At 50.5% G+C, this 17,632-nt stretch overlaps 1 protein-coding gene across 10 annotated transcripts in view; it reads right to left on the bottom strand.

Moving 5' to 3' along the window:
• Positions 1-17,632, bottom strand: part of GARNL3 (GTPase activating Rap/RanGAP domain like 3) — a 143,662-nt gene continuing 126,030 nt past the window's right edge. For 7 of the 10 annotated variants that reach the window (XM_047699901.1, XM_047699900.1, XM_047699902.1 and 4 more), the window contains 7 exons: positions 15,556-15,622; positions 9,020-9,127; positions 7,419-7,537; positions 5,360-5,498; positions 4,120-4,335; positions 2,735-2,861; positions 1-469 (listed from right to left, as the gene is read on the bottom strand). In XM_047699901.1, coding sequence (XP_047555857.1) covers positions 292-469; positions 2,735-2,861; positions 4,120-4,335; positions 5,360-5,498; positions 7,419-7,537; positions 9,020-9,127; positions 15,556-15,622 — 954 coding nt within the window. In that variant the 3' untranslated portion in view covers positions 1-291. Of the gene's footprint in view, positions 470-2,734; positions 2,862-4,119; positions 4,336-5,359; positions 5,499-5,849; positions 5,990-7,418; positions 7,538-9,019; positions 9,128-15,555; positions 15,623-17,632 lie in introns of those variants that run through there. The other 3 variants (XR_007122267.1, XR_007122266.1, XM_047699905.1) reach the window with 3 other exon arrangements.

Raw genomic sequence — 17,632 nt, 5'->3', positions numbered from 1 at the left:
TAAGAATGAACATTTTTGATTTATTCAAAGTTTCGATCTAAAACCGCAATGAAATCTACCACCTTTATTACAAGGGGACGGATGGTTCCTGAACAGAAAGAAACTAAGGTCAAGGAAGATGGCACCGGACATTGGAGAGACCCAAACCGTCCAGGTGTGCAGAAGGTTTGGTCCAGTAGATCACGGGTGGGCTAAAAGCCACATTTTGTTGAGAAATGCTGTCAGAATTGGTTAAAGAGTATAAACCTCCATAAGAAAAATTAAAGATGGCAAACTCAATCCGGACCCTGTTTATTTCAGGTCAATAATGTCTTCATCCGAGGAGGCTGTGAGCTGAAAGGGGCTGCTGCCCCACACAGGGCTGCCTTCTCTGTCCGCCACAGGGTCCTGGTCAGAGCCCGTGGAGTGGTAGCGCCCCTCGGGGTTGGCTTCTGGAGCAGAAGGACTTTCCAAGGAGCCCGTGGTGATCCTAGAAGAGAAAAGTCACGTAACTGATCCCTGGAGAGCACTAGCGACCTGGGCCCCTTCTGTCAGGAAGTTTCCTGCTCATTTGAGCTCATAAAGCCCATCTCCCCTCCCACAACCCACCCATTAGTGGGAAAAGGTAGGTACATGCAGGAGTCATCCCCACAGGGTGTGGGGTCTGCAGTCAGTCAGCCCTACCTCATGGGCTATTGGGAGTTTTAAAGGCCAGAAGTGACACATAGGAGGTGTCTGGGGAGTTTTTTGCCTTTCTAAAGGGCAAGTCAGGATAATGTCACTCTCTGTCTAAAACCCTCCTGGGGGGCGCCTGGGTGGCTCAGTGGGTTAAAGCCTCTGCCTTCAGCTCAGGTCATGATCCCAGGGTCCTGGGATTGAGCCCCACATCGGGCTCTCTGCTCAGCAGGGAGCCTGCTTCCTCCTCTCTGCCTGCCTCTCTGCCTACGTGTGATCTCTATCAAATAAAATAAATAAAAAAATCTTAAAAAAAAAAAAAAAAAACCCTCCTGGGCTGGGGCTCCCTGTGGCCTGAGGATAAGGCTGACACTCCAACCCTCAGGGCCACAGACCACAGGATCTGCCCCTGCGGACCCTTCTGCCTCCTCCCAGCCCACCTCACCCCCTTGATTTTCTCTTGTACTCAGGACACTTTCTTGATAGCTGCAAAATCAATTTGACCAAGTTCAGGGGGTTCATTCATTCAACAAGTACTCATTTGGCCTGTGAAAGCCCCCCAGGCCCAGCCTTTGGCAGCTCAACAGGCCAAGCCTTTCAGAGCCCCTGCTGTTCCCCTCATTCCTTCTAATTCAGTCAAAGCTTGGCTCAATGCCACTTCCTCTGAGAAGCCCTTTTGACATCCCCCTCCCAAAGCAGAATTTCTACCCACTCCCCCATCACTTTTTAAAAATTTCCTTACAGCACTTGTCACTATTGGAAATGACTTAATTTGCTTAATTGTTTACAGGTTTATGGTCTGTGTCTCTATACTAGAATGTAAAGTCCAGGAGGGCAGGACTTGCCACAAAATAGGGCTCAGTTTGTGGGATTAGAGCATCTGTGAATGCCAACTCCCTCTGGGCCAGACTAATGCTAATTGGATCTATGAGACCTGGCTCAGCCTCTACTGGTGTTTGAGACCATCCCTGCTCTAGGTGGGGGGTGGCCCACACTCCTCATTCCTCGTGTCACCTGCCATCCAGGAATGCTGCAATTCCTAGAGTGGTTTTGTTGGCCTTCCCCGTGGCCTGTAAACCCCCGAGAGTGATCTGAATATCCCCAACACCCAGCTCAGGGCCTGGTGCTCTGAGAATGGGTGTTGAGTGAATTACTAGAGTCCGGACATGTTGCCCCCTTATCCTCCATTCAGGAGCTTGAGGGATAGGGAGGCTCTTAGCGGACAAATCAGTGTGATTTAACAAACGTTCATGGACATGGGATATTGACATGCCGTTCATTGATGTGAACCTCCAAAAAGGCTATCCCCGTTTCTATTCCCACCAGAAGCATTAGAGAGGGCCTATTATCTGTCCTCCTACTGAGCATTGTCATTTAAAAATATCTCTGTCGGGGGACGCCTGGGTGGCTCAGCTGGTTAAGCAGCTGCCTTCGGCTCAGGTCATGATCCCGGCGTCCTGGGATCGAGTCCCACATCGGGCTCCTTGCTTGGCAGGGAGCCTGCTTCTCCCTCTGCCTCTGCCTGCCACTCTGTCTGCCTGTGCTCACTCTCGCTTCTCTCTCTATGACAAATAAATAAATAAAATCTTTAAAAAAATAAAATAAAATAAAAATATCTCTGTCGGGGAGCCTGGGTGGTATCGTCAGGTAAGCATCTGACTCTTGGTTTGGGCTCAGGTTGTGAGATCGAGCCCCACACTGGGCTCCATTCTTAGCATGGAGTCTGCTTGAGAGTCAATTTCCATCTCCCTCTGCCCCTCCCGCTCATGCTTGCTCTTTCTCTCTCTAATTAATAAATAAATCTCTAAAAAAAATGTGTCAATCTGGTGAGGGGAAAAAAAAGAAAAGAAAGAAAAAAAATCTCTTAATGTATTTTTATGAGCTTCACTGAGTTGTGAGGTTGCCCCCTTGCCTGGTGTGCCCCTTCCCCCCGGGGCCAGCCTTGGGGTCCTCAGAGAGGGCCTGGGTGCTGACTCTCTGGCCATGGCAATCATCAGTCAGCAGAAAGGGCCTCATGGCAGTGCTGTGACCCAAAGGGCCACCACCCTGAGCAGGGACAGCTGGGGACGGCCTGCTATACCTGTCACTGCTAGTTGATCTCACTGTCCCTGGCTTCGGGCCTCCTTGGCTTTCTTCTAATTGCTTCCGGGCTTTTGATTTGGGCTTTGGTGCTCCTTCTGACCTTGGTCCAGCTTCATCAGAGAGGCCTGGAATAGAGGGGAGAAGCACAGGTCAGGAGGTTATTACCTAACACTGGGCTGCCTTGGAGATAGAAAATGTCCTTTTATTTTTTTTCTTGGTTGGCTACTGGTGCATTATTGGGTTAGAGTCAGGAAGTGTTGATAAAGTACATATTTTAAAGTAATTGGTTTTCTTGTAGGCAGAAGGGTGTTTTGTTTTGTTTTGTTTTGTTTTGTTTCTGATCCTAAAGAATATATTCATAGGAAGGAAGGGAGGAAGGAAGGAAACTCAGAACAGTCTAGAGGAGGAGAGAAAATCTATGATCCTACCACTGGAGACAATAATTCTCCAACTCCAAGGCTCAATTTCAGAAAAGCACAGTGGTTTGTAAAACAGCAGCCTACAGATCACTCTTTCATAGGGAATAGTGGGTTAAAATAGCAACATGCGTACTTTGAAAGCACAATGGAAGGCACTGACTTCTAAGACTGACCCACTTTGGCGGAGTCAAAGCCTGCCCCTCAGGTGGCCGGCCTCCCTTCCCCAGGGGTCAGGAAACGTGACTGCAGGCCAGGGGTGCCCTAAGGTGATCTGTCCTTACAGTTTAGGCCGTGCAGGTCCCAATTAGGTTTCAAACCAGTTCTTACTGGTTTAGCACATCACTTCCTTTTTCTTCAGTTTATTTTCACCATTCGGAACAATAGTCTTCCTAGCGGTCTCGCCTCTGCACAACTATCACGTGCTTCGTGCTTTTCTGGTCTGATCTCCCATCGGTGTTACGGAGAGAAAAAGTTCTACCAAATATTTCACGTCTGCACCATGCCTACAGACCTGCCCCCACATCTCTGGGCTTTGAGAAGTCGTAACTGAACTGCACCATGAGTACCAAAAACATGGTGAATTTAAACTTTCAAATATCACACGTTATCTGAGAACTGCATGTTGTAAACTCTTCTAGACACTTTCGAGGAAATCCTACATATACAGATACTTACATTTTAAGAAATTGCATCAGACTAGATCTACTGTGTTGAAAACTGCCTTTTCCACTCTTAACCTGATATGGGCAGCCTTCCACACCAATAAATACAGACTGACACATCGTTGTTAGGGGTAGACTGTATACTATTCCTAGGTGTAGCTGCACTATAATGGGTTTATAAATCCCTTGTTAAAGGGGAAGTTTCTTTTTTAACTCATTGTTTTCGAGGATGATTAACATCCAAAGATGAAACCAGCTGGTCTATTTACAAGCAGTAAAAACACAAAACGGCCCGCCATTACCCAGCAATTCCCTGCGTGTCCTGCTGGCTATTTCTTTGATCTCCATGCGGGACAGGGACAGGGAGTGAGTGACAGGAATGGCGGCGATGCCCAGGCCGATGGCCGTGGGAGGGGTGACGGCCTTGGAGACCAGAGGCGACTTCAGAGGTCGTTCGATGCTTCTGCCCACAAGGTTTCTGAGCGGAATCTTGTACAGATTTTTGGACGGAGTTTCACCTGAAATATGATTGAGAGAAGAACATGAGAACTCTGAGCCAGGTCTGTACTATTTACGAAGGTGACTTCTGGTTCCTCAACCCAGGGAGCAGGAAAGAAGAATTATGCTGCATGCTGACCTCTCAGACCCCGTTAGGGGCAACAGAGGGATGATGCCTGATGGCTTTGGCTTTATGGGCACCATTTTCACAGGTACATGGTGAAAAATGGCCCTGCTACTGTCTCCACATGCCCAGCTGCTAGGAGGACAGACAGCGGCAGCACACCCAGAAGGACCCTGCCTGCTTGGGACTCCCGGTGCTTCCAGGGACAGGAGGAGTAATGGCTGATGTGATGAGCGGCCAGGAAAAGCGCGGTGCTCAGAGCCAAGTGGTAACCACAGCAAAGGTCTTTGGGATTCGTGAGCAGAGGCAGATGGAATGAAAGCTGAGTGTGCTCCGTAGGATTTAGGACTCTATCCTTTTGGCTATAAAAACCTACCAGATCATTGACATCCCTGAAGGAAAAACACCTTTGCTGTGGCAAGTTGGAATTTCTAGTCCTCAACTCCCTTCTCCCCATGGAAACAATTCTTTTCATAATGGGATTTTTGTTGTTGTTGTTATCACGAATTTCTTAAGAATGCAACCAATGCATTCAGAATGCAAGGCTTTATATATATATATATATATATATATATATATATATATATCTTTAAATAGTGACTTCGTTAGGCAGTAATCACATGTTGGTATTTGAGAATGAACTAGAGAAATCAGAATGGAGGGACGCCTTGGTGGCTCAGTCCATTCAGCATCTGCCTTTGGCCCAGGTCATGATTCCAGGGTCCTGGGATGGAGTCCCGTGGTGGGCTTCCTGCTCAGCAGTAAGTCTTTCTCCCTCTTCCTCTGACCTTCTGCCTGCTTGTGCATGTGCGCATGTTCTCTCTCTCTCTCAAATAAATAAAAATCTTAAAAAAAAAAAAAAAAGAAACCAGAATAGATTGGAAATATCTATTAATAAGACAGTAAAAATTGCACTTCACCTTCCCCCAGGGAAGAAGGAAACACTGGAGTATCTCGGCCTGGGGGTGTCTGCGGAGAATTATGGGCACTGGCCCCCTTGGAGCTACCTCCGGACGAGACCTCGTTCACAGCAGTGGTTGCTGTGAAGTAAATATCCGACTAGAATGAAAAAGAAAGCATTAGGGAGCTGCGTGGCTTGGAGGCCCCGTACCCACGGCCCTCCTGTCATCATTACAAAGCCTGCAACCTTTCTTGGCTCAGCTGCTCTGTCCTTGGGGTGTGCAGTGTGATAACGTGCCTGGGCACGGGGGTTCCAGAGCAAAAGTCCTGTATTGTCACCCCAGACCTTGCCTAGGTATCCAGTCCCCCACACTTTCCCTTATTTGCTTGTTGGTTCACAACAGAAAAGAGTCCATTTCCCAAGCCAGTGCACACCTGCCTAACAGGAATGTCAGGCCCGCTGCAGTGTCAGACCTGGAAACTATCTGGGGTTCAGTCGGGTCCACTTACAGATGGGGGCACGGACCTTTCATCCACTGGTTCAGCAAACACTCATGCACACGGGCCCTGTGCTGGCTCTGGTAGGAACAGCAGGGGGCGGGGCTGGAGCCACCTTGTAACTGACAAAAGTTACTGGAGCAGCCTTGTAACTGTAGAAATCCATGAGTGCCGATTTTCAGGGATTTTGCAAGTGAAACGCAGCCATTATTAAACTTAAATAAATAACAGTAAAAACAAGGGTACTAAATGTCAGAATTCGACCATTCCTCATTCTTTGACTATGTTTACCATGATCCACGCTCTTGATTTACATCACCTTTCACACTGGGAGCTGGATGTCCTAATGGCGGAACTATTTACACCATGGACATTGGCAGATGCTACAGACCAGAGCTTGGTTTGTTGTTTTGTTGAGCGGCTGAGCTTAATGGGATGGAGACAATTTCTAATAGTGAAGACTGAAAGCAGAAGTGTGTTGAGGCTAGTGTCGAAATTGAAAGACGTTTTGGTTTAATGATTGGTTGGTAGGAGAGTGAGAAATAGTTTAACAGTAGATCATGTATCAGATTTCATGAGAGCGAGCTTATTGGAAAGAGAATTAATGTACTGAGCTATAACTCCCAGCTGTAAAATCTGGGTAGACCCGTATCCACAGTTAGCAAAAAAAATTAATGAAAAGTATTTTGTGAGAACCAACTGGCCTAACGATTTCGAGGTTAAAAAACACTGTATATTTTATTATTTGTAAATCATAAGCTATTTTAATTTTTCTATTAGCAAAATTTATAACCAACTGAGGTATACATATGTGTGTCTAGACACACACACACACACACACACACACACACACACACACTCACACACTCTGACTTCCAGGCCCCAGAGGGCTAGTGGTTCAATCTTCACCAGCACACCACTGTCGCTGTGTTAGTCCTCAAGTCCCGCAACTGTCAGCATAGTAGGGGAGGCAGACAGATAGGCAGTCGCCCACCCCCAAAGAGGACGCATGTCAGGATGGATGGAGAAGGCACCACAGGGGCTGAGCAGGGGGGCCACCGGGGTCTGTCAGGGACAGGGCAGACTGTGTAGGGCTGACGTGGGAGGGGCTAGGACAAGACCTCCTGGCTTGTGTGCCAGTGACAAGGGCACCTTGGGAAGTCATCTCCGTTCCTATGTCCCTTGGTTTTGCTCAAACTCTTTTTCTAGACATGGATTCGTTCGTTAGCCATATTTCACAGGCCACAAAACTCAAGCTGATCATGGAAAGTGGCAAAGGAAGAACTGTCCCTTTTCGGGACTCGGGCAGTCCCTCGGGGCAATGGGGACCCTTGACCTAACCCAGGCTGCTGGCACATTCCTCTCTTCAGCCCAGAGCTTCGCAACTACTACCAGCACCGAGTGACACTCTAACAAAACCATTTGGAAGCCCGAGAGGACCACGCACAAAAACCCAGCAGGGGTCTGCTGTGGACATTCTCACTCTAGTACACAAGGGGACTGACCTGATGAGACAGTGTCCGTGCTCTCCCGGAGCTTAGGGGCTCCAGGCTCCCAGAGACCCTCAAATGTGCTACTCACCCTGGAGGCCACGAGCTGCAGCTGTGGCACGACTGCCGTGTGGACCAGGTTCCCGTTGACCACCAGGCGGATCTCCATGGAGTCAGTGGTAAAGGCCAGGAGGTACGGGAAAGCACATACTGTAAGGTAACGACAGGGCGCGTCAGCTGCCAGCCCACTGGCTTGAGACCCTGGAGGTGGCCCATAGTTGCCCTCACTGCTCTGGAAACTTCCATCTCCCCTCCTCCTCTGGCTGCTTCTCTCCTTCCTCCCCTGGCATGTCCCCCGATTCTAAGAAAGCCTCACTCCTGAGATAGCCTCTTCTTAGTTGCCAAGCTTCTGCTTCAAATTGGTGAGTGCTGCCTCTGTTTCTCCTTGTCCCCTTTCCACTGGGGTCTCAAAACCTGGTCTCCTGGAGGCTCACCTGCCCAAGTCCCGAGAGACACTCCCCCTTCTCGTCCAGACTGTGGCTTACCACACACTCCCCTCTGGCAGATGCCACCATGGCCCAACCCTCTGCCTTTCCCAGGTCTTCATGCCCCGTCCCTTGGTCCCTTCTCCCCTGTGCTCCTCCTGCCTTGTATGCCTGGGCCGGGGTTGTGTCTCCTTCCTCACTGTCCCTCACAGCGGGCTGTGGTGTCAATAGGTTTGTTATTTGTTAAAGGTCAGCCCCTCTTCTTGAAATTGTTTTTATGACACTGACTTTCAGGCCCCACAACCACCCTGGTTTCTCTGGAACGTCACCTGTGGCCTCTCCCCAGGCTACTCCATGCTCCTTCACATGAGCTTAATCTCTGCTTGCTCTGTCCTTGGGGAACTCTCCACTCCCTTGGCTTTACCCATGCCTCCAGCCTTGTTCTCCCAAGGGACCTCCGGCACTGGGGCTCAAAACCTGAAAGCAATTTTCACCCCTTCCCTCTGTTTTTTTTTGGGGGGGCGGGCACATCTTAACTGTCACCGAAGCCTGACTGGTCTGGTCCCTCCATTATCTGGATTGGATCATCTGTTCTCATCTCAAGACTCTCGAATGTTCACCTATCAGGACATACTTGTTCTTGGGGGAAAAGAGTACTAACTCAAACATTCCTGGTTCTGAGCTGACTCTCACCAGGCAGATGCCCAGCTGTGAATCCCGAACCCCAGAAGGGAAGCACCACCACTCACTCCCTAATATTTCAGTGACAGGCAAAGTACCTGTCTTTCTGTGATTCTAGAATTTCAAGCTTTAAAACATGTAAGTAGGATGCAGAATGCATTGTACTTCTCCACCGAGTCGGCTGGTATTTTAAGGCTGGAGGTCTTGCTCTCGGATTGTAAAAAAAGGGAAGCAAAGCCCAGGAATGAAATGATAACTGGAAGACCCCAAGTCCTAAAAACTGGGATTTCATGGCTCTCAAATGCTCACATGCTCACAACTGGGAGGCACAGGGGACAGCAACAGTCCCCACAAAGGGGAACAAACGGGCATAGAATTAAAAAGGAAAAAGAACACTGTAAGTTCTCATCAGACTCGAGTTACTCATGGCCATCTAGCAGTCAGCCAGTGAGTCCGCTTACATGGGACCCAACAGGTTAGACGGGTCTGTGGAGGGGAAGCGCAAAACGATCAAGATTTTTCTTACCAATCGCGTAGGGAGCCTGGTTCCAACAGAACTGGAAATCTGACGCAGAGGGTTGAACCAAAAAAGAGCCCCCATTAAACGGGCAAACCTTTTTATAGACGCAACTGTCTGCAACAAAACAACAGCGACTCATTTTTTGTGAGAGACAATGCAGAGAGCCGGTCATCAGCTAAACGAAGACTTGGGCAACCCGCAGAGGGTCCCGGCGGCACGGAGCTGGTCCCAGCACCGCCTCCAGGGCGCGACCACGTTCACAGCCAGGAGGAGGCAACCCTGCTGCCCCGGGAGGGGAGGGTTTACCGTGCGCCGGGCACTGAGCTTTCAACGTGTCGGCTTCTTCCATCTGAACGAGCTTCAGGAGGGGATGCCACTATGACGCTCAATTTACAGATGAGAAAACAGAGGCCGGGATAGGTGACCCAGCCAGTGTGTGCCAAGTACCATAAGTACCACATGGACGGGGGGGGGGGGGAGAGCAGGGTTTGGACACAGGTGTGCTTGATTGCAGAGAAGGGACCGTTGATAGACCCCCCCCCCCCCCGCCGGATGGAGGAGGCCCTCCTGTGAGGCAGATCGTGTTCTGAGCCTCACTCGGCAGGATGAGTGTGGTGGGCAACCTTAACTCCCTGCAACCTCCCCCACCCCGCCACATTTTTTTTAGGAAAACTCCAAGCCATACGCCTGTGTCACGTTGGGCAACACAAGCCAGAATGAGATTAGGGCCAGGTTGAACAGCTGCTCTGTTCCTGGCCTGCTCTGAGCTCTCATCCTAAGCCCAGGTGGTTCGGATCCTCTCCGAGTGAGAAGGTCCGTCTAGAAGCAAAGGGTCCTGTTATTCCAGAAGCCCATCATGTTTTAGCCATACGGTTTTATTTTTAATTATTTTTAAAAACAGTTCTATGGAGCTATAACTCACATATAAAATTCAACCCCTTTAAGTGTACAATTCAATGTAGTTGAGTAAATTTGCAGAGTTGCACAATGTCACAATCTAATTTTATCATCTTTTCATGACCCTAAAAAGAAACCTCAGGCCAGTTAAGCACTCACTCCCTTCCCTGCTCAGAACAGAATGCTCCGAGGCCCGCTGCAGGAGGCGGGGGCTGGAGCAGCCCGGCTGCTGGTCAGGGTCTGCCCGGGGCCAAGCAGGAGGCCCTCCCAGCAGCTGCCACGGCCCAGCTGAGGCGCCCGCCCTGTCAAATCTGTAGGGAGAGTCCTGCCCCATCCGGGTTTAGGGACTCCTTTCAAGTGACCACTAGGCTTACAAAGCAATAGCCTTACATAGTTTAACTAGGAGACTGAGTCCTTAGGAGAGGAAAAATGAGCCAAAGTCAGTGCTGTCTTATTTTTGCTACAATGGATTCACTAGGGGAGAGAAAGGTACCTCTAGTCTCAGCCGGAGCCCTTGCTCCCAGAGCGGACAGCCTCGCAGGAAGGGTGGCCCCTCACGGCTGTGCCGAGGCTCCGGTCACTCTGAGGTGCAGGTGCGGCTGGTCCCCCCCTTTCCCCTTGGGCCCATCTGCTCTTGATCTCAGGGCTCCACCCTCGTTTGCCCTTCTCCGTCGGGTCTATCCCCACAGCCTGCAAGCACGGTGCCTTCTTCCACCTTCTAGAAAGCAACTATTCTTCCTCCTCTGTGACCTCTCTTCCTTCTTTCCTGTACCCTCCCTTCTCTTCCCCCCTAAGGGAAATTCTCTGGAAGGCTCTTCTGGACTCCTGTCTCTACTTGCTCGTACAGTCCCTCTCATCCTATGCGGTGGGCTTTGCTCCATTGCTTCCCAAAACCTCGGACGGCTCCTCAGTCTGCTGGTTCCTCCCATCCCTCTCCGACTTCCCAGCTTCCAGTGACTCCGTGTCACTCACGTGCTAATGGCTCCCGAATGCGGATCTCCCACGGGCACTGTCCCTGGGCCCCCAGCCTCCACGGGGAGGCACGGACCTGTCCAGACTCAACTCTTGATCTTCCCTCCCCCAAGCTTGCTTGTGCTGGTTTCCCACACCTCAGCAAATGGCATTCCCCATTTGTCCCGTTGCTCAAGTCCCAAACCGCAGCCTCCCTTCTCTCCTCCTGGCATGTCATGCTGGATTCATGAACCGATGACCTTGGTCCTCAAATTTCACATATGTCTAGGTCTGACCCCGTCTCTGCACCTCCACTGCCGGGTGCTGGTGCAAGTCACTGTCATCTCTCATCGCACAGGTGCAGTCACCTGGTAAGTGAACGGCCTTACCCACTTCCGTGAAGTTTTCCACACCGCCACCTGACTGGCCCGTGGCCCATCTCATACCTAGGTCCCATCCTGTCGCCGCTTTGCTCAAAAGCTTCCAGCAGCTCACTGGCTAAGCGGTCCTTCACCTCCCAGGCTCTCCCTGAAATCCATCCTCTTATGAGAGCATTTCCATCCACTCGCGCACACTCACGCTGCTGTAGCCACACAGGTCATCTTGGGGTCACCTTGAAATATGAGAATGTTCTCTCCTCAAGGTCTTTACATACCCCTTCTTGACTCCCTCGGTCTTCTCTCTGAGTGCCCCATCCAAGGAGGCCTTCCTTCTCCGCCTTCCCTAAATGGAGACCCGCACTCCCCACTCCTGCCTGCCTCTGCTCCCCTCTCCCTGCTTTATGTCCACAGCATGTACTGCCATTCAACATACTAGAAACTTTTCTTATTTATCCTGTTAACTGGCTATCTGCCCCGTTGAAAAATGTACACTCTGAGAGGGAGGGATGTGTGTTATCTTTTAGTCACTGCGGAAACATGAGGTGCTCAGCAAATACTTGTAGAATGAGTGAACTACTCTTCCCTTGCTGTCCCCGCTTAGGAAGGACACAGCAGGGTTATGTTCCTCAAGGCCCGGTCCCTTACACACATCTCCTCTCTATCCCCTTTTGGCACCCCAGCTCCTGCCAGGGGACAGCAGACTGCTGGCGGATTTGAGGGGGTCTGGGCAGGAGGAGACCTGAGCTTGTGGAGAACAGAGCACACTGGATAGCAGGGGACGCTGCGTACTTGCCTTGGGAGCTCAGCCTGTCCCAGAAATGGAGCTGCCAATGAGAAACAGTCACCCGGGCATGGATGAGGTGACCTAGACCGTACTTCAGAGGCCCCTCTGTTCCCCTTTCCAAGTGAATCAGCCCCAGGGACTCCGACAAGACCCCAGAGAAGTAGAGGGCTCTCCCTCCCAATGACTAATATTGGTGGTTTCTGCACCCAAGGACGGGGACTCTAAATCAGACCGAACTGGTTTAGAAAAGTAAGCAAAGCATGTTTCTTGGGCCTCAGAGCTGTAAAGCACATTTACCCCCAGAAGTGCTGGAGTCTGTGCCTGGCCGTCCCCTAAGCCGTGAGCTCACTGCAGTCCCTGGCAGTGCCTTGCACGGTTGTGTCTCCAGAATCTAGCATGTGCCCGACACAGAGAAGGTCGTCTGTTGGGGTTTGAAAAGGGCAGCCTGAATGGGGGACCTGGGGTGAGGGGCAGGAGTCTAAAATGTTGGGGCATAGGAGGGAGCTAGGAGGCTGTGACCTTGACTCCTTGGACCTTCCCCATCCAGCAGGGTGACAGATACTACTTCTAATTTTAAAACAAAATTTAAAACAAATTTTACAAGAAAAGTCCCCTTTCTGCACGTAGAAACCTCTATGGAGGTTACGAATCAAACTGGATGCTGACTGATGCTCTGATGAATCTGGGATTAAAGGAGGAAATAACAGTTTCGCTGTGCCAGACAATGTGTCATGGGCTTTACATGTAGAATCCTGTCTAACCTTCACAGAAGACGTGAGAGGTAGGTTCTGTTTTCTTCACGTTATTCATCTGGAAGTTAAGACTTAGGTTAAATGTGGTCACACAGAGAATCAATGGTACTTAAAAATAAGTACTTATACCAATAAGTACCATTGATTCTCATGCGAGCGTTTCTAATTTCCTTGTGTAATTAACTTTAAAATACCATCGGAAAACAGAGTTCACCTTAGTACTGGAATGTATTATTTGCATTAAAGTGAATCATTATCGCATGCTAAGATCATGGCCAGAATTTTCTTTCTTTTTTTAAATAAAGACTGACTCCGATATTCAAGATAGAGATTAATTACAAGGAAATAAAATTCTTGCTATATTGAACTACTTATACTTTTCCTGCCTGAAATTGATCTTGCAAATATACTTTTCTCTAAGAACATATAACTGGAAGTTATAATTCCTATTATAAAATATTTTTATCTTTAACATGTCTGAGAGAAAAGTCCCTTTATATGAAACTCTGAGTGTATAAAAGTTGCTTTTTTACTGTTTTTTTTTTTTTTAAATGAAAATGGAAAAGAAACTGATGAAAATCAGCTGCAAACCTTGGCGGGGGTGGAAGCAAGATCATTCTGTAGCACCTTCCTGACAATGGCCTTCAGGGCACAGGCGTGTGGACAGAAGTGGGCAAGCCCAGCGTTCACTGTGGGGGGGGGGGGGGGATGGCTTACAGAAGTGTCCTGGGTGACTGGGGAAAACCAGCTGGTTCTCTGGGCTTGTTCACTGGGGACCTGCCCACCTGCTGGGGGAAGGAGGGAGATGGAAAAGAAAAACGAGATTCCTGACCCAGAGAAACAGAAGCAAGTGGCACAGTTTGGGGAAGATGGAGGCAGGATTGGGAATCTCTGGGATTCCCAAGGTCTTGACCCAAGTAGCATCTAAACACACAGAGCTGGGGTGCCTGGGTGGCTCAGCTGTTAAGTGTCTGCCTTCGGCTCAGGTCATGATCCCACGGTCCTGGGACCGAGCCTGTATCTCCCACTTCTCCCTCTCCCACTCCCCCTGCTTGTGTTCCCTCTCTGTCTCTCTCTGACAAATAAAAAAATCTTAAAAAACAAAACACAGAGCTTATTACCTTCTGATGCATTGGTGAGTCTAGGAAAATAGACACACAGACACACAGACACAGACACAGACACACACACACACACAGCACCCCCAATCCCATCTGAGATGAAACCAGAGCCTGAAGCAGGAGACCAGCAAAGCCCGGGGAAGTGGAAGTCCCTGGGCTCCTCGAGCCAGAAAGGTCTCTTGAACAACATCCGCCATGGCGCTAGGCCCCTGCTGCCCACAGGATCGCTGCCTGCTTGGGTCCGTGAGCTTCCAGTTTGGTACCGAGAGGATATCGTCCATGTTTGCTTCCGTGTTCCTTCCCTTTCTGGTTTCAGACTAATCATCCCATTGTGATAACCTGCTCTATCTTTCTGTTCTGATCTTCTCTCCCACCTAAAATCCCTCCCATCCTTTCAAGTGATTAAAAGGAAAAAGAAAAAAATCGACATCAATCTGTATAGCGTCCCACTGCAAGCTTTTCCTTCTGGAGTTTTCATTAAAGTGGAAAGACAACATGTGAAAGAGATGAAAGAAAGGCATAAAGAGATCTTACAGAAGTGACCTCCCTGCTTCACTGGACACTGTAACCTGGGAGCCGGGACGGCAGGAGCCGTGGGGCCCAGGAACCCCACTGGAGCGTGGGCAGTGAGCTCTGTTCCTGGCGCTTTGCCCATCGGCCTCCTTACCACTGGGCTATCAAATCTCAAATCTCAAAAGATGATTTTTAGGGGCGCCTGGGTGGCTCAGTGGGTTAAGCCTCTGCCTTCGGCTCAGGTCATGATCTCAGGTCCTGGGATTGAGCGCTACATGGGGCTCCCTGCTCAGCAGAGAGCCTGCTTTCCCCCTCCCCTCACTGCCTGCCTCTCTGCCACTTGTGATTTCTGTCAAATAAATTAAAAAAAAATCTTAAAAAAAAAAAAGATGATTTTTACCAAACAAATTCCTCAGCTGGTAATTAGCTCTCCCATACCTATTAATCAAAGATTAATCAAAATATCAGCCCCATGTGTATGGAAATTGATACAATTCTAGGTTGGAAAGAACAGGCTTAGCCAGGAAAATATCTCACTGCTTTTGGCCTTAAAAGGATCCCTTTTATTGTAGTATCATATTAGCTTTTGAAATGCTGAAAGTCCTTGACTCTCTCTGATGCGTTTGATCTGGTCTGCCTGGAACCCATCCCGCCACGGGCCCCAGGCCAGAACAGGTGAGGCTGGATATGCCAGGCTGGGCCTGATTTCATTAACAGCCTGGAAGCAGCCAAGAGTAGAAGAGTTACCGTGGTTAAAATTGGGGTGCTGGGGCCAAGACGGCCTCAAACGTGAACCCTGGCTCTGCTGTTTTGTAGCCGCACAGTCCGGAGAAAGGCAGTTCACCTCTCCAGGCCTCAGGGATCTTATCTCCGAAGCTCAGGTAGTAACAGGATGAGAATTCAGTGAAACGGTCAGCGCCTGGCACGCGGTAAGGGCTCCCTAAATGGAAGTGACCGCCACACCCTGTAACCTGGAGATGGTACCACAGGCAGGCCCGTCTCAGGAGGGCTGGGCGAGCCAGGCCAGAAGGCCATTTTTAGATGCTCCCTGGAGTGTAGTTAAGGTCACAGGAGCAAGGCTCCAGGTAAATCTAGGTCTGGCTTCCTTTAAATTACCGGGGAAAGAGCGGACTTAGCGACTTACAGTTGTAGCACAAGAGCAGCCCGGCTTCTCCGTCTTCGTACACATCAATAGCTGCGACGAAACTAACCTGCAACGATACAGGCGGCAGTGGCGGGCGGGCTGGAGGCCACTGCTGAAAGTCTTTCTCAAGTTCAAGGCTTTGGCAGGGCAGGCCTCAGCTCTCAGGTGCTGTGGGGTCACTGCCACCTCAGGTGGCCATGAGTATGATGCACAGAACCGTCTCCCCTGCCTTTCCCCACTGGGACTTTTCCACCATCTTTTCTACCCATCGAGGAGCTCTCGGGAGACGGGCTTCTCCACTTTCTCTGTTATGGGGACTCCCATTTGGGTAATGCGCTCCGGTTCCCAAAGCTTCCTTGCAGGGGGAGCTCGACCCTGGGGAGTGTGTGGCATTCCTCCCGCTTCACAGATGAGGGAAGTGAGACTTGTGAGTCCGTGCCCCTGCTCAGACTTGAGCCAGGCCTCCGCCTCTTCACTGCCTTACCCGCTCTCACACCTCAGCGAGTGGGCAGGCAGCCGCACAATCTCAGAGTCCCGGGGCCAGGTCTCCGCTTCTATTCTCCCGCTCTCCTGCACCTGGCGGGAGGCAGCAGGACACCCTAGAAAGGGCATCAGAAGACCTAGTTCCATCTTCTGTTCCTAGTTCCGGGCAAACTTGCTACCCTGGGCTGCGGTGAATGGTTTGAGAAGACAGTGCTCAGCCTGGGGGTGCTTAGGTCTCTGGAGTTTCAAACCCCCGGTCTCTACACAGCCTCACTCCCTCGTGGGCCTCCACCCATAGTCTGCCCCACCCCCCATGACTGGGGCTCTGCCCTGCTTGGGCTCAAAGATTTCCTTCTGCCTGAAACTGGAGACCTCTGGCCAAGGCTCACCTCTGCCCAGCTCTCCGCGAGCCCTGACATGCAGCATCTCCTCCCTCCTGCCGGTCGCCCACTTCGGGTTATGCTTCCACATCTTGGCTCGTCCCTCGTTCAGGAAAACACTCATCTTTCCAGCTCCACACTTTATTCTGAGCTCAAAATCCCTCCCTCTCCCCGCTCAGGCACATGCTCTCCTCAGAGCACTGCTCTCGTTTCCAAGTTCTCAACCCAACAGATTCTACACCCCAGTTCCTGAGAGGCAGGAGGTGGAACAGGGCAGCGTGCAGGAGCATGGACTCAGGGCAGGCAGACCTGAGTGAACAGCCTGTCTACACCACTGTCTGCCTCTGTAGCTCATGGCAAATGAGCGCAACCTCTGGGCCCGGGTCTTTGCCTGTAAAACCGGTGCAAGGACAGTAACTTGGCCGGACTGTAATGGGAACTCCACAGAAGAGGCCAAGGGTTTCGAGGAGGGCCTGACGCTGCCCAGTCAGCACTATGATCATCTTCCTCTTGCATGTGATTAATTTCCTCCTAATCCTCTTCCTTTTTGTGAGCAGGGCTAGTCCTGATGTCTGAGGGCTCCTCCATCCACTCCCCCAAGCCCAGCAGTCTCCTCTTCAGGGGCTCTCGGGTGTCTTGTGGGGGCCTGCGGCCACCCCAGCCAAGGACTGACCTTCCCAGGCAGGAGCATGGGCCTGTGCCCCTCAGCTCGCCTCTCTAGCCCTTTCCAGAGCTGATGCTGCCCAGGTCCGCCTGGGCCGGCCACCCTCTGTACAGGGCATTCCTCCTACTTCACCTAGCATGGGGCCTCTGCCTTGGCTCCGGCTTCCCTCCAATGGAACCCCTGTCCCCTCCCTTCCCTCATCATCTGGCACTGTCCTAGGCACCATTCAGCACACAGAAATGAATAAGGAAGGGTTCTGCCCCTCAAGAAAAAACCAGAAAAGCATATAAATACATAAAACAAGGTACATGCCACAAGCGAAAGCTGTGGGTGCTTTTGGGGGGTGCTGACAGACTGACTGCGAGGCTCAGAGTTCAGTTGTCAACTCTGGGAGCATAAAGACTTGGGGATAAAATTCCAGATAACTCCTCTTCTGCTCTATATCGTACCCCTCTATTTTAATGATCTGCATAGCGTGTGTCACTGTCTGATGTTGACTTACTTGTCTGTTTATCAGTGCCCCCTCCCCCCGCCCCCCAGTAGAACATAA

Source organism: Lutra lutra, chromosome 13, assembly GCF_902655055.1.
Source record: "Lutra lutra chromosome 13, mLutLut1.2, whole genome shotgun sequence".
Classification (NCBI taxonomy): domain Eukaryota; kingdom Metazoa; phylum Chordata; class Mammalia; order Carnivora; family Mustelidae; genus Lutra; species Lutra lutra.
The sequence above is the reverse complement of the archived record's forward strand: the minus strand, read 5'-3'. Positions and strand labels throughout refer to the sequence as shown.